Below are 13,466 nucleotides of genomic sequence, written 5' to 3'. Positions count from 1 at the left end.
AATCAAATAATTGAAATATTTAGATATATAAGAATAAGATGTTTTTAATACCATAAATCATATATTTTTTGTTTATATTACATTTACTTGTAATAAGAACATAATATGTATGCATATGAAGTTATGAACTATCTATTGCCATATACAGTAACGATAATCAAAACATTTACCAATTCAAACACATTTTAATACAAACCAACGATCTTATTTTTACATTTGGATCGAAATTTAGTTGATTTTTTAAGAAAAAAGAAAAAAAAATATTTTTACGAAATGGAATATATTTTGTATCCTTCACATTTCATCAAATTCACTCATTTTGCCTGTTTCATTCATTAATTAATTTCCCTTTCATTCTTCTTCTTATTAAATTTCAAATTTATATATTTTAGAACGACAAATATAAAAGAAACAAGAAAAAAAAAATTAGTTTCCTTTTTTTGGGCCTAGAATGATAGCGTTGGGCTTGAACCCACCCGCCCATTGGACTCCCTTAATTTTCAGAAACTAAAACATGTATATATTATATTATAATCATTAAATAAAATTTTAAAAAATTGGAGTGATTGTGAAATTTTACTATTTTATTTATGGGATGAAATTAATTTTCCGGACATGAAAAATGAAAATTTATGAAAAGGCTATTTTTACCCATGGAAAATTTAATTGGTTTTAAAATAGTATTGAATGAATAGGAAGGGGGTGGTCTCTTCGATTTTACTTCTTTTGAAATGGCGTCTTTAACGTTGAAGCTTTCTTCTTCTTTGTTCTTATCAAAACCCACTTCCCCTGCACTTTCTACCTCCTCCACGACGTCGTTTACGCTGCCCTCTTCCTTCTTCATCCCTAGGAAATTGTCGATCCGCAGAGGGAAGTTAGCCGTCATCAGAGCTCAATCTGTTGATTCTCCCGGAAATGCCGATGACAATGACTTCGAGAGTTCCCCTGCCGCTGGTGATTCCAAATCTCCCAATGGGACTCTGGTAATTTCGTCTTTGATTAGCCAGTTTTTATTTTTTTGTAAAAAAAATTTGTTTAATTCCTCTTTATGAATGAAACTACAGCCGAAGAGCAGGAAAGAGATTTTGTTGGAGTACGTGCAAACTGTGCAGCCCGAATTTATGGAGTTATTTACCAAAAGGGCTCCTCAGCAGGTGTTTTAACTAATGGGAAAATAAATGTTTCTTTTTCTTTTCGTTGAGCTATTGGTGGCTGAAGCTTCTGGGTTCCTTATCTTTAATTGTAGGTTGAGTATTTTAAATGCATAAAGTGACTCACTCGTACTTGTTTGGACTGCTGTATTTTCGTTTCGGCCGGATAATTTTGAAATTACATGTATTTCAAATACTCTATTTATCATTTAAGCATTTCTATCGATCGTTAACAAATGCAATTCAAATTCTCCAACGTAGTGACTTGAAAGTGCATGCCTTCAAATCCATTTTTTAGATCATACCTTCAATCGAACTTCTGTCTTACCTAATTTATGGTTTTTTTTTTAAATTCTTAAAACTAGTAGCATGACTAAATACAGATTTAGCATTTTTTAAGTTTAAGAACGCCTACACTTATGGTCTATTTCAATGTTCTAAGTGTGTCTTACTTTAGGTAGTTGATGCCATGCGTCAAACGGTGACGAATATGATTGGTACTCTTCCCCCACAATTTTTTGCTGTGACAGTAACCACTGTAAGTATAACATATGTTAATCCGGAAGTTTTACTTTTGCAGTTTTGTATCACAATAAATTTGAAGAGCTGGGAACATGCCTTGCAATGATTATCATTTTATCTGTGCAGGTCGCTGAAAATCTGGCACAGTTAATGTATAGTGTCTTGATGACTGGATATATGTTTAGGAACGCTCAATACCGGTTGGAATTGCAACAAAGCCTGGAACAAGTTGCTCTTCCCGAGCCACAAGAGAAAAAGGTGAGTTCTTTTGGTTTCCATTTCCTGATTGTTCTCCTATCTCCTTTTTTCTTTGTTTCACGTATTTTTTCTTTGTTTCACGTAATATTCATGCATAAGAGGTAAAGGGTGAGAATATGTTGAGAAGTGTCTTACCATGTCAACCTAGATAAAGCAATACTGCGAGTACATGCCAATAGCATTTAGAATTATAGAAAAGAGAAGGAAAACTGCATGGGTCGTGTAAACGTGCTTGTGTTACTTGACAGCATTCTAGACCCTAGAGTTGTATAAATGTTAATGTCTTAATGATCACCAGCCTAATGATTTGATGATCTTGAAAACTGACGTTCAAGTTTCATGTTTGACTAATGCTGGACATTGAGGGATATTATTTTAGTAAAATAAATCATGGGTTTGATTAGAATTAGAATTAGGATAATGGTGGTGTCCTATTGAAAGCTATTCTTAGATTTGCTCCTGCTGTGTGCATTTCCTTACCGTACGAAAGCATTGCCAGCTGCTCAGAAATCTGCCATGGCAGCAAATGCCTCAGGAGAATTCTATCATGTTAACACTGGTATAAATGGGCAGCAATCTGGAACACCGTCGCAGTCCTGTTGCACGGTGTTCTTGCAGCACGAACGCTATATATCTAGCTTGCAGAGATATACATAATTGTAAATATTCTCTGACTATTTATATTGTCAATATGTGCATCTTTGACTATTACGTTCTAATGCCATCAAGTAACATAACAAATCTGTAGTGAGATTTTTGACTTTGCTCTTTTGAGGTTTAGGATGTGCCAGATTATTCCCCAGGTACGCAGAAAAAAGTGACTGGTGAAGTTATAAGGTGGAACAATATTTCAGGTCCAGAAAAGATTGATGCAGTAAAATATATTGAACTACTCGAAGCGGAAATCGAGGAACTAAATCGACAAGTGGCTCAAAAATCTACAAATGAGCAAAATGAACTGATGGAATATCTGAAATCTCTTGAGCCTCAAAATCTCAAGGTCAGAAATCTCTATAAAATTGGTTTATGGAAACAAATAAATTATTCTAAAACTCATTATGGCCTATAGACACCGTAATGAATAGATAAATAAACAAGTGAATACTAATGAAATAAGAAATACTCAGGAGCTGACCAGTACTGCGGGCGAGGATGCTGTGCTGGCGATGAACACATTCGTAAGACGACTATTGGCTGTCTCTGATCCAAGTCAAATGAAGGTAAATTTACTAGCTTCTGCTGATGCTTGTACTCTTTGGTAGCAATACACTTTTGAGTATCAAATCCCGACAACATTTTTGTGATTTAAAGAAATTTTTTCGGGCATATTGTTGCAGTTATATACTAGATCTGGATAAGATGCCAACGATAAGTGAAGGCTGGTATTAAAAATGAAGTCCTGTTACTGTGTGGTTTTGCTTTTCACATGTGCTAATTTCTTCAGCATTCTGTGTTTGTTAAGGGGATCTCTGTTAGTCTAATCGTAGACATGGGTTCAAGTAGTTTTCTCCTTTTATACCTATGAAATAATTTCATCCAAGTACTTTGTGTTTTGTTACTTACAGACTAGTGTGACAGAGACGAGTGCTCCAGAACTCGCCAAGTTGCTTTACTGGCTTATGGTGGTTGGTTATGGTATCCGGAATATTGAAGTTCGTTTCGACATGGAACGTGTTATTGGTGCTCCACCAAAACTTGCAGAGCTCCCCCCAGGTGAAAACATCTAATGGTCATTTTGAGTTTCTTGCCATGCTAGGAGTAGCATATCACGTCTATGTAATGTAAGTGGAGTCAAAAAAATGTGATAGAAAATGGACTGTCATAGGGTAAAGCATGCCATCATTTGTAATTGAAAGTGGCATCACGAGCATGATAGGATTCAGAAAGTGTTCCAACATTCAATCATCATATTTTTAAGATTCATTAACTAGTTTTGTAAGATGTGTTTTGTCATATATAACAGTAATATATTGACATAAAAAAATCAGTTGAGAACATTTTCATGTAAGCAGATGAAAAGACATTTCCTTGAAATTAATCAAAACTAAAACTTGGAATACGAAATTGTCTTTCATTTATGTGATACATAAAGAATGAAATGAACACATTTTATGGGCAACAATTCCACAATAAAATTGAATAACAATGATGGATCTCTGAATTTCATCCTCTCAAACTTCAACTCATCTCGCAACCAACGCTTCCACGATTATTGTTGTTATAATTGTGCCTATCACCATGACATGTCGCATTTTATGGGTAATTCGGCAGTCAACCATCGTGTTACATTACTTGTAAATTTAACTCAATGAATGAATGATTCCAAGGATGCTCTTGTGATGCTAGTTCGTTAGTTGAGTCTCACCTTATGCGATTTGGCAACAATTACTACTTTTGAAGACTCGAAGACACTTGAATTTTATCCACGTGGCATGATAGCGACTACAATTTTGGGATTTTAAGACACTGGGGCAATATGAAAAGAGGAGCAAGATTACAATACCATTTAAAATAATTATATGTGACAACTTCTACTTCAATTACTATTATCGATTCTTAGTGTACAACCAAAAATTTTGCTTCCCTTATGAGCTCTGTCAAAAGGTAGCCAGCAAACATAAAGTGATCGAATCGGAACCAGAGCTTCATTCCCACTTGACAATAATTTGCCACTTTCAATCGCCTTGGTGCGGGAACCATTGTTGGGGCCACTTTGGATATGTTCGCTTGAACAAACTCATACACACGGTGTCGTGCTGTTGAAGAACTCCGTTCAGTATGCATTTCATCGCACCTGATGGAGAAAACAAAGCGATAAAAAAAGGTCATGTCATCAATCCAACCAACTGGAACGTGTATCACCAGTCTCCACTCTTTGTAGAAGAAAAAATAACAAAAATTATAGAAAAGAGAAGCGATCATGTTGGATTATCTTAGTTATGCGTATGTGAGAAAGAATCCAAAACATTGAGGTTATTTGGCAACACACTAATTTGCGATGTGAAAATGTCGAGAGATGAGGAAAAAAAAGAGGAAAATGGGTGCCACCAAAGGCACACCTTGATTTTGTAGAGGAAACAAAGCCAGAAAATTTCATCATATGATTGAAAAGGCAGATCTCAACTATCCATGAGAAAATTCATCGAACGGGTAAAAGAATTCGCATGCACACAGCAGTAGATACATATATCAGCTCGATGTTAAACTTGGTATCATCTTCCACAAAAGTAGCTCAATGTTAAAAACTCGGCATCATTTTCCACAAAAGTAAACTTCTCCCAAATTTCAATAGGGTGAGGAAAGTACCATGTGTGCCTACAGGTTCCTTGATCCGACCGCGACGACCACATTTTGTCCAAACTTCAACGGGCTGCAACCAACAAAAGATCATTGAGAAAGAAACCACTACACAATAAATTTCGAATAACTTTAAACTTCTTTGGTAAATTATATTTTACAGATTTCCTAACCTTGAACCATCTCACATCCTCAGGGTTATGAAACATATATCTCACAGTCGCTTTTGATTTCGATACTCGTTGTGGATAACTGCATGAGATGCATCCTGCTGTGTTATTATTTATCCAATTTTGAAGCATAAATTGAAATGCAAAACCACATTATAAATTCCGAAATCAAAGCCAACTGATTATTCGTTAACGAGGTATTTTATGAACAAGTTGCCTAAGCATCAAAACATTAACTTAAAAAAGTTCACAGTTGTTTAAAGCATACACAACAAGAAGCTGATATCTATCATACCCAGTTAAAATAATTTTCTTCAGAACAATCCTGTCAGGATCTACACCTCTCAATGAACCAACAGCAGCAATGGTTGGAGTGGCATCTTCTCCCGGGCTCTTGAAGGCTATTAAAGGAAGTGATGAAAAAGAAATCGGAGCATAAATTGAAGCTATGGAAAATTGCCCTGCATGAAGAAACCTCTCCATTTTGTGCTTGTTAGCATTGATACTGTCCGAGGAAAAAATAGGTCTGCAATACCAAAGTTAGAATGAGTTAATAATTTGTACATAAGACAATAGAATCATATATTTACTTCTTCTAAAGCAACTTAAGCAAACATAAATTACCGCGATATAAACTGGCGGAAGCCGACATGAAACAGGAGTTCTTCTTTTGCTTTAATAGGAGCAGTATACGTGTCATGCTTCCGAATGCTAATATCCAATACAATTAAATATTGTAAAAAAAGGCATTTATAAAGTAATTGCTGCAACAAGAAATCAGATAAAAGAGGAGCACCTGAAATGGAGGACAGAGATTTTAGACTCGTGCTGCAGAAGACCAGAACATATTACTGGCATGGTCTTCACCAATTTGCATAACGTAGATCCAACGCTAACTGAAACTTCCTTTATATAAACTCTTATATACGAGCCAACTGGTACAGAGTCAGTTGTGTCTTGTTCCATACCATGACTTTTTGCAAGTACATGTTTTTGCGTTCTTGAAAAGTTATCAAATGCAAAAATTCTGGAATACTCAGGTGGCAGAGATTCCTACAAAGTAGTAAAAGTCCTCAGAGACATTACTGATAAAATCCAGGACAGTTCAATCTATTTTACAAACATACTTTGGGGTCCCATGAAGAGGTTCTGAAAGACTTGACACCTCTGTACTTGGCAAATCGTTTTCGAGCTGGGACATCTAATGGAGTATCCACTTCGTCAGGAAACTCTGTATTGTAACGCATAGACTCAATTAGCAACCGGATGAGAATTAAATGAGATTCAGTAAACAAGAACTAGAGAAGAAAGTCAAATACAATTGCAATAAACTAAATGAATGTCATGCTCAATACAAGACGTATTATTCAAACAACAAACTGCTCAAGGTATCTTCTGGGAAAATTCAAAAAAAAATTTGCTAAACAAACTTGGGACATATATTCATGTAACTGAAGACCGACTAAAAAGTGAAAAAATAGCTACATGTCAGAAAATAAATAAAATACTGAAAAGGTACCTTCATCTTCAGCGTGTGCTTCTTTGATTTTTCGAATCTGAGCCTCTATCTGCTCTTTTGTTAAATTCTCACCTTCCTGAAGAATAAAGTAACCTCATTTACATTCAGAGGAAAAAAATAAGTAAATTGTTGTAGAAGGCATTAAAAGAATGAGCTTCAAATTGCTTTAGATAGAAGAATATGACCTCACTTGAATGAGAAAACTAATGTTCTCCATTTAAAATTATCGATTGAGACTACTGAAGTATTCATCAATAGATAACATGGACTATTTTTCATGAATAAAAAATAATTAAAAGTAGACACAAAAATCAAACGGTGGCCTGTTCCAAAGAGTGCTCTTAAAGGAACTTGTTACTACAGTTAAAAAAGATATGGAACTCACGCCAAGTATCAATTCATTGTAATGCATTTGGTATATACCTCCTGCTTATAATGCTTGTAGAGGTTATTGACATTGGTAGTAGGGGGCCGATAAGATCAAATATTTACCATCATGGAAGTATCTAAGTCAGTTTCTTCATCAGAATCTCTCAAATTCAGTGAAGCCTGATCCTCGTCTAACTCAAAGCCATTCTCGACTTTCTGATCAAAAGAGCAGGCCTCGCCATTTTCCACCACCATCCCATCAGCTCCATCTTCATCGCTTGCCGGATAATCATCGTCAGAATCATCCATAATCCATGCAGCCTGTAATTTTTTTACAACAGTAGTAGCATTTAATTACATTGCATAGGTAGTGACCTAGTATATTGCCAATCTCCCCATTAAAGAAATTTAGTATTTAGAAATTTTTAAACAAGGGAACAAACATGGCCGCACCTGATACTCAGATGTGCCCTTAGGAAGCCTTTTCTTTTTCACCCTTGTCTCCTCTTCATACTTGTCAGCTTCAGCCATTTCTGCTTCTGTTGGCCATGTCTGAATTAAGAAATATCAACAGGTACTCAGCAGAGATGATACAAAGATGAAGGAAAGAGATATGTATCAGGAGAAAATTTAATGAATATTGGAATCATGCTTTTCCGGTGCACAATAGGTTATCTCAGATAACTGCTGACATAGCGAACAGCTGTAACACAAGATGCATAAGTAAGAAATCAACTTATAATATTATTGAGGACAGTATTTATTGAAATAGAAGCCAAGGTTCCTGATGTCCAAATTGAAGTAAAAGATATACAAGAACAAATTCAACTATCCAGAAGCTGAAAATATATGGAGCACCAATCACAAGATATCAACCTGTTCTCCTGCCAGTAGATCTGGGATGTTTTCAATTACTAAAGGTTCTTGCTTCATAGGATCAGGGGTAAGGCACCTCACAACCTGCAATATGCGAGAAAAATAACAAAATGAATACAGCTGAATACAAGAGGCAAGAGTCAATGTCAAATGAAGTACGGAGGTAAAACACTCTCCACCCGTGGAAAGATTCAAGTTCTAATCATGAAATCTGAAACAACTAACGTGCGACTAAAGATCCCATACCAGTAGCATGTTAACCTAAAATTTGTTCGCTAAGTTTCAAGGCAGTCAGTTCACATTGAAATCCATAGAGTTGGTCTATGAGTATAATAGCCAGGATTACTCCTTCAACTACCATCCAAATCCACCATAAGATAAAACAGATACATAAATCACAAAAATAACCAGCAGACACGTTGACAATATTAATTCGGCGGCAAAATATTTTTGGTCCAAAAGATTGTTCATGTCATTAGCTTTCATTTTTCAAAGGGTAATGTAGAAAAAAAAAAGGTTCTGATCGGTTGTGATCCTAAGAGAGATGGAACCCAAAGATAAAAATTATCCATAGACATTACATCATGTCTCGTGTATCTATGGGCATTGATTGGACATAATACGTCTTTGGTCCGTAGAGGAGTGTCAGTTACAGCAAATGCAAATAATCACATCATATAGATGATTCAATATTCGATTATTATACTTCATCCAAAGCATGTATCTGCATTAAAGTTTAAACAATTAATGGCATACCTGTACATCATTTATCCCCTCTGAGTCCATGAAGTCCCCTCCTTTTTGTACATTCAGAGTACACAGATCCTTAAGAAGTTCAATTTTATGCAACTGAAAATCCCCTGCACCAGTTACATGTACCTGATCCAGAAAATATCAGACACTAACAGATATCAAAGCAGTAAATCAACTCCTGAGGCTGAGGATGTCACCAGCTGATTTACAGAGAGACCACGAGCACGAAGATAGCCTGTAAGGACAATGGTACAATGTTCTGAACTGCAATCATTGGCCACAAGGTCAACCTGAGACAATTTTGAAGGTTTGGATATAAGAAAAGCAAGATTCTTTGAATCTGAGTTAAGTAGCATCTAATTTCTTCCCACGAGTTAGAAGTCAATTCATTTGCAATCTACTAATTTAGTCAATGACAAGTATAGGTGGCCTTGTAACTTGGCAATCTCACATATAACTCCTCACCCATACATGCAAATGACCATCTCCCTATATCATGATACGCCAATAATGATGTTCCTGTCCTCAATTACAGGGTCACAGAATTTGGAGATGGGTCGTGAAGATTTGGAAGATTTAAAATATTTAATATCCACTTCAAAGATGACTAAATCTTGCTCTACGGATAATCTTCAAAGATATGTGACCAGTCAGGGAGGTTGTGGCAATTCTAACATGATCACTTGAAGTCAAGCTAAAAGGCAAGGAAGCTCGTCACCGGGTTCTTAGTCAAAGTTTCATTTCATGGTTGTCTTTGTTTTAGGGGTGTCAATCGGGTCGGGTGGGTCGTNTCGGGTCGGGTGGGTCGGGTTTCGGGTCAACCCGCGAAATTTTTTTGTTTTTTTCNTACAATATATAAAAATATAGGTAATATTTTCAAAAAAAAAAGAGTTTTCGGGTCAACCCGCGACCCAACCCGACCCAACCCGAAACCCGTCTAACATAGTACTAACCCGAACCCATCCAACCCGAACCCGAAAAACCCCAACCCGAACCTGATTTTTTTCGTGTTGGGTCGTGTCGGGTTGACGGGTCGTGTCGCATTTCGACACCCCTACTTTGCTTTATGTAATTTGATTACTCGGAAGATATTGGCCTAGTACCCTTCCCTTATAGAAGTTTATCACTTTCAAATAGAACTCCCACAAATTGCTACCAAAAAAAGCTCCACAAAGCACGTCACATTAAAAAACTATGTTCGACAATTTGACATGAACACCACCTTACATTTTGTCATCGAGAATTACTCGACAGGAAACGGTTTCACCCGATACAATTAAAAAGTAATTGTACTTCATTTATTTAATCTAAATTAGATAAGAGTCAAAAAGAGTAATCTCGATGTTAACAGAGCAAAGTAAGTCGGCTTCACCACATTCATGCATCTCAAAGTCATTAGCACCGTCAAAGGGGGATTTAGTCAAAGTTCTATTCAAGTGCAAAATAAATTAAATGAAGGAAGATTAACAATTCAAATGGGCAAATGGGGAAAATTGAGATACAAGCAATTCAATCCACTAAGAGCAACTGAAAATTTACAAGACTGCCTAAAAATTTGTCATATTGTACCTTTTGAGCCATAAGGTAAGGCCTTTGGTTTCGCCAATGAGGCACCTTAAGCCTTTGTTCCTTGAAAAGTGAGAGGATCTATGACCACAAAATAAGTACAGAGTACAAGTCTCAGGATCCAAAAAAAAACTGAGGATTGTCGGACAGCTTTAGTTGCCTCAGTTTATAATGGCATTGCGATGAAAAAGGGTAATCAGTTTAACAATTTACCTTATGCAACTCATCCTTTTTATCTGCGGGATAAAACTTGCAATCTTCTGGAAACTCAGAAGCAATCTCAGACATGCACATCTTCTTCAGCTCATTTTTTCCTTTCAAATCATCAGGAAGATCCTAAAGACACCTCTGTGGTTTCAACACATAATTTCCTTCCAATATTCTATAACTAACAGAATAAGGGGGGAGGGGCACAGAGAGATGGCAATGGGAAAAATCATATACCCGAATTAGCACCATGGTGCTTGGAAGACCGAGTGTTCTGAATGCAGAGAGACATTGAGATCCAAATGAATCAATAAAACAATCGGAGTCACTCTCTTCAGAAAATGCATTTGGGGATGCCACAAACACAATCAAATCAGCAGCCTACAAAAAAAGTTGTCAGAATAAAAAGTACGGATAATTCAATAGTAACAAGTATTAGATATGCAAAATTAAAAAATGAACCAGTAAATTACCTTGGCCATTTCCATGCATGCGAACAAATCACCATGAGGTGCTTTCAAGACCTAATGTAGACACATGGAGTTAATGCCCGTCGACTTTCACATTAACATTATTGATTTTTGAAAAAACATTACCAAGGAAATTATTTGTTATCCTAAATTCCTAATATATCATCAAAATCACATATTTACAAGGTGAGTGAACAGGCAAGGGTTAAATATCAGCAAACAACAAGCACCTAAACTTATATTGGAACTAAGATGATATCCATCATTGACAACACACAAAAAGTTCGGGCACATAGAATATATTGTGAACGTACTGTGGCTCTCAGCTTGTAATCAGATGATGCAACAGCAGGGAAATTCGCTCCATTTCTCTCTCCAGACAACAGATCTAGGATATCTTCTTCAAGTGAGTTCAAGTTCACCGAGGCCGAAAGGCCAAATAGCACCTAAGATACATACGCAACATCACAACACAATTAAAAAAAAAAGAACTCAAACAAGCAGAAACTTTATCATCATCTTTATGTTAGTTGCTTAAAAGGATCCAGGGAAATAAGTGCATACAACAACACGAGGAGGGCTCATCTGTCCTGACAATGCCCTCTTCTCTTTCAAAACCGCGGCCCTCTTCTGTTCCCTTATCTGCAGTCATGTTTGTTAAATAGAATTCAATTCAATCGAACGATTCAGTAAATTTCAACATGTGAAGCTGCTCGGCTCAATTTACCAGTAATTCGTGACATAAATCCAGAGCACTTACACCAATAGACATAGAAAATCAAGCAAGTTGCACACAGTTATCTACAAAAAATTTAACGATACCATCTTGTTGCGCTGAAGTCGAGCAGCTTTCGATCCTTTGACAACATTAAGTTCAGGTTTTGACTTCTTAATTTTATCTGACAGAAATAAAAAAAGAGAGTAGAAATTGAGGTTATTTGTACTTAGAAGAGATAGATAAAACAATTTGCAAATCAAGAACTTCACCTTTTGAAGAAACTTTGTGAACATTGCGGGAAGACTTGGAAGCAAATCGGGTTTTATGGTGTTTGTTCAATTGAACCCTAGAGCCTCCCATGTCGATCAAATCTAACAAAATTATCACCAGAATAAAACGCTAACCCTCTGGTCAGAATTTGATATGGTTATTTCCCATGAAGATTGATGCCTAGGGTGGGCGTCGGGTCGGGTTTCTCGGTTTTTCAGGTAGCAAAAATACTATCTGAACCAGAGTATCTTACTACCCTAAGATTACGCAGAAAAAACTGGAGTTCAGCATTGCATAAAAACAGCCAAATATTTAATTTTCACTCTACTTTTATATTGAGGAATTCAACAATAATGTGAATATATATTAATATTAATTAACTAACAGTGGAAAAAATAAGATTGATTAACAAATATTAATTAGCTATCAGATTTATCAACAAATACCCAGATTTAAGTCCAAACTAAATCGGTATTTTTTTCCCAGATTTAAATCAAAATTAAAAGCAGTACTAGGGGGAAAGTTAGTAGAGATGGTCATATTATTCATATTTTATATATTCTTTTTGTAACATTCGGGTGAAACATTCATCACCAAGCTTGAATTAGTAATTTTATTGTCTTAAAAAATATTCATCAATAATCGACGCTCAAGCTGTAAATGAAACAAAAATCGGATTAAAACACAACAATAACTTACGAAATGATATTGAAGCCCAGTGAAGCAGTGACACAGTGTGGCCCCTGCAATGCGCAGAGGAATAGGAGGAGAACACCGGTGATTGTGAAACCTAGCTGCCGCAATCGGACTAAAACACAATAATTATTGGGTTTGGGTACCTGAAATTTTCGGAAATCACCCGAGCGATCGGGTCGGGTGCCCAAAACCCGAAAACGGAACGCCCACCCTATAACGAAGTGCGACAATTTGGTACGGAGTACTTTTGGAAGCACGTTTATTTAATGCAATTTGATTGGGCCGGATTTCCTAGTTCGGACTGATGTGATATCCCTTCGGCCCAGTCTTCATAAATATAATTTCTTAGTTGTTTCTTCATTGAATTTGAATTTAAACTTAATTTAAGAAATTACAATATCTCACGTAGATTTAATTTAATAATATATATATATATATAGACAAAAACTTGTGTGAGACGATCTCACGCGTCGCATTTTGTGAGACGGATCTCTTATTTGGGTCATCCATGAAAAAGTATTACTTTTTATGCTAAGAGAATTACTTTTTATTGTGAATATCGGTAGGATTGACCCGTCTCACAGATAAAAATTCATGAGACCGTCTCACGAAAGACTTACTCAA

The 13,466-nt window shown here is 36.1% G+C and overlaps 2 protein-coding genes and 1 long non-coding RNA gene across 5 annotated transcripts; 2 read left to right on the top strand and 1 right to left on the bottom strand.

Annotated features, from left to right (window-relative positions):
• The first annotated feature begins 691 nt into the window (after positions 1-691).
• Positions 692-3,928, top strand: LOC140968723 (uncharacterized). The gene is made up of 7 exons (XM_073429799.1): positions 692-983; positions 1,065-1,154; positions 1,609-1,689; positions 1,800-1,931; positions 2,713-2,931; positions 3,059-3,151; positions 3,497-3,928. Exons 1-7 carry the CDS (start codon positions 732-734, stop codon positions 3,656-3,658), a joined length of 1,029 nt encoding a protein of 342 aa, XP_073285900.1. The 5' UTR covers positions 692-731; the 3' UTR covers positions 3,659-3,928.
• A 95-nt stretch (positions 3,929-4,023) lies between these two features.
• On the top strand, positions 4,024-4,553 carry LOC140968724 (uncharacterized). Its single transcript, XR_012173834.1, has 2 exons — positions 4,024-4,225; positions 4,340-4,553. It is a non-coding gene; the product is annotated as an uncharacterized lncRNA (long non-coding RNA).
• LOC140968720 (uncharacterized) lies at positions 4,407-13,061 on the bottom strand. Of its 3 annotated transcripts, none has more exons than XM_073429792.1 (22): positions 12,846-13,061; positions 12,146-12,398; positions 11,981-12,057; positions 11,723-11,800; positions 11,473-11,604; positions 11,162-11,212; positions 10,926-11,069; positions 10,695-10,817; positions 10,485-10,562; positions 9,113-9,205; positions 8,919-9,041; positions 8,163-8,246; positions 7,740-7,838; positions 7,410-7,607; positions 6,918-6,993; positions 6,526-6,629; positions 6,195-6,451; positions 6,023-6,109; positions 5,694-5,924; positions 5,402-5,480; positions 5,238-5,301; positions 4,407-4,725 (listed from the first exon to the last, which is right to left on the bottom strand). In XM_073429792.1, exons 2-22 carry the CDS (start codon positions 12,234-12,236, stop codon positions 4,607-4,609), a joined length of 2,388 nt encoding a protein of 795 aa, XP_073285893.1. In that variant the 5' UTR covers positions 12,237-12,398; positions 12,846-13,061; the 3' UTR covers positions 4,407-4,606. The 3 variants fall into 3 exon arrangements, with proteins under 3 accessions (XP_073285893.1, XP_073285892.1, XP_073285894.1); XM_073429791.1 differs by having other exon boundaries at positions 12,146-12,403; positions 12,846-13,059; XM_073429793.1 differs by having other exon boundaries at positions 12,146-12,247; positions 12,846-13,059.
• Positions 13,062-13,466: the final 405 nt, after the last annotated feature.

Source organism: Primulina huaijiensis, unplaced genomic scaffold, assembly GCF_012295235.1.
Source record: "Primulina huaijiensis isolate GDHJ02 unplaced genomic scaffold, ASM1229523v2 scaffold37775, whole genome shotgun sequence".
NCBI classification, from domain to species: Eukaryota; Viridiplantae; Streptophyta; class Magnoliopsida; order Lamiales; family Gesneriaceae; genus Primulina; species Primulina huaijiensis.
Note: the sequence above shows the minus strand (reverse complement) of the source record. Positions and strands in the feature narration are given on the sequence as shown.

Bases quoted from the DNA above. Each gene is read 5' to 3' on its own strand.
- LOC140968720 (XM_073429792.1), bottom strand. From the start codon at position 12,236: ATGGGAGGCTCTAGGGTTCAATTGAACAAACACCATAAAACCCGATTT. The intron at 10,818-10,925 runs GTATATGATTTT...AGGTGTCTTTAG, and splicing joins GCACCATGGTGCTAATTCGG to GATCTTCCTGATGATTTGAA. The intron at 8,247-8,918 runs GTATGCCATTAA...CGCATATTGCAG, and splicing joins AGGGGATAAATGATGTACAG to GTTGTGAGGTGCCTTACCCC.
- LOC140968723 (XM_073429799.1), top strand. From the start codon at position 732: ATGGCGTCTTTAACGTTGAAGCTTTCTTCTTCTTTGTTCTTATCAAAA. The intron at 1,690-1,799 runs GTAAGTATAACA...TTATCTGTGCAG, and splicing joins TTGCTGTGACAGTAACCACT to GTCGCTGAAAATCTGGCACA. The intron at 1,932-2,712 runs GTGAGTTCTTTT...TTTGAGGTTTAG, and splicing joins CCGAGCCACAAGAGAAAAAG to GATGTGCCAGATTATTCCCC.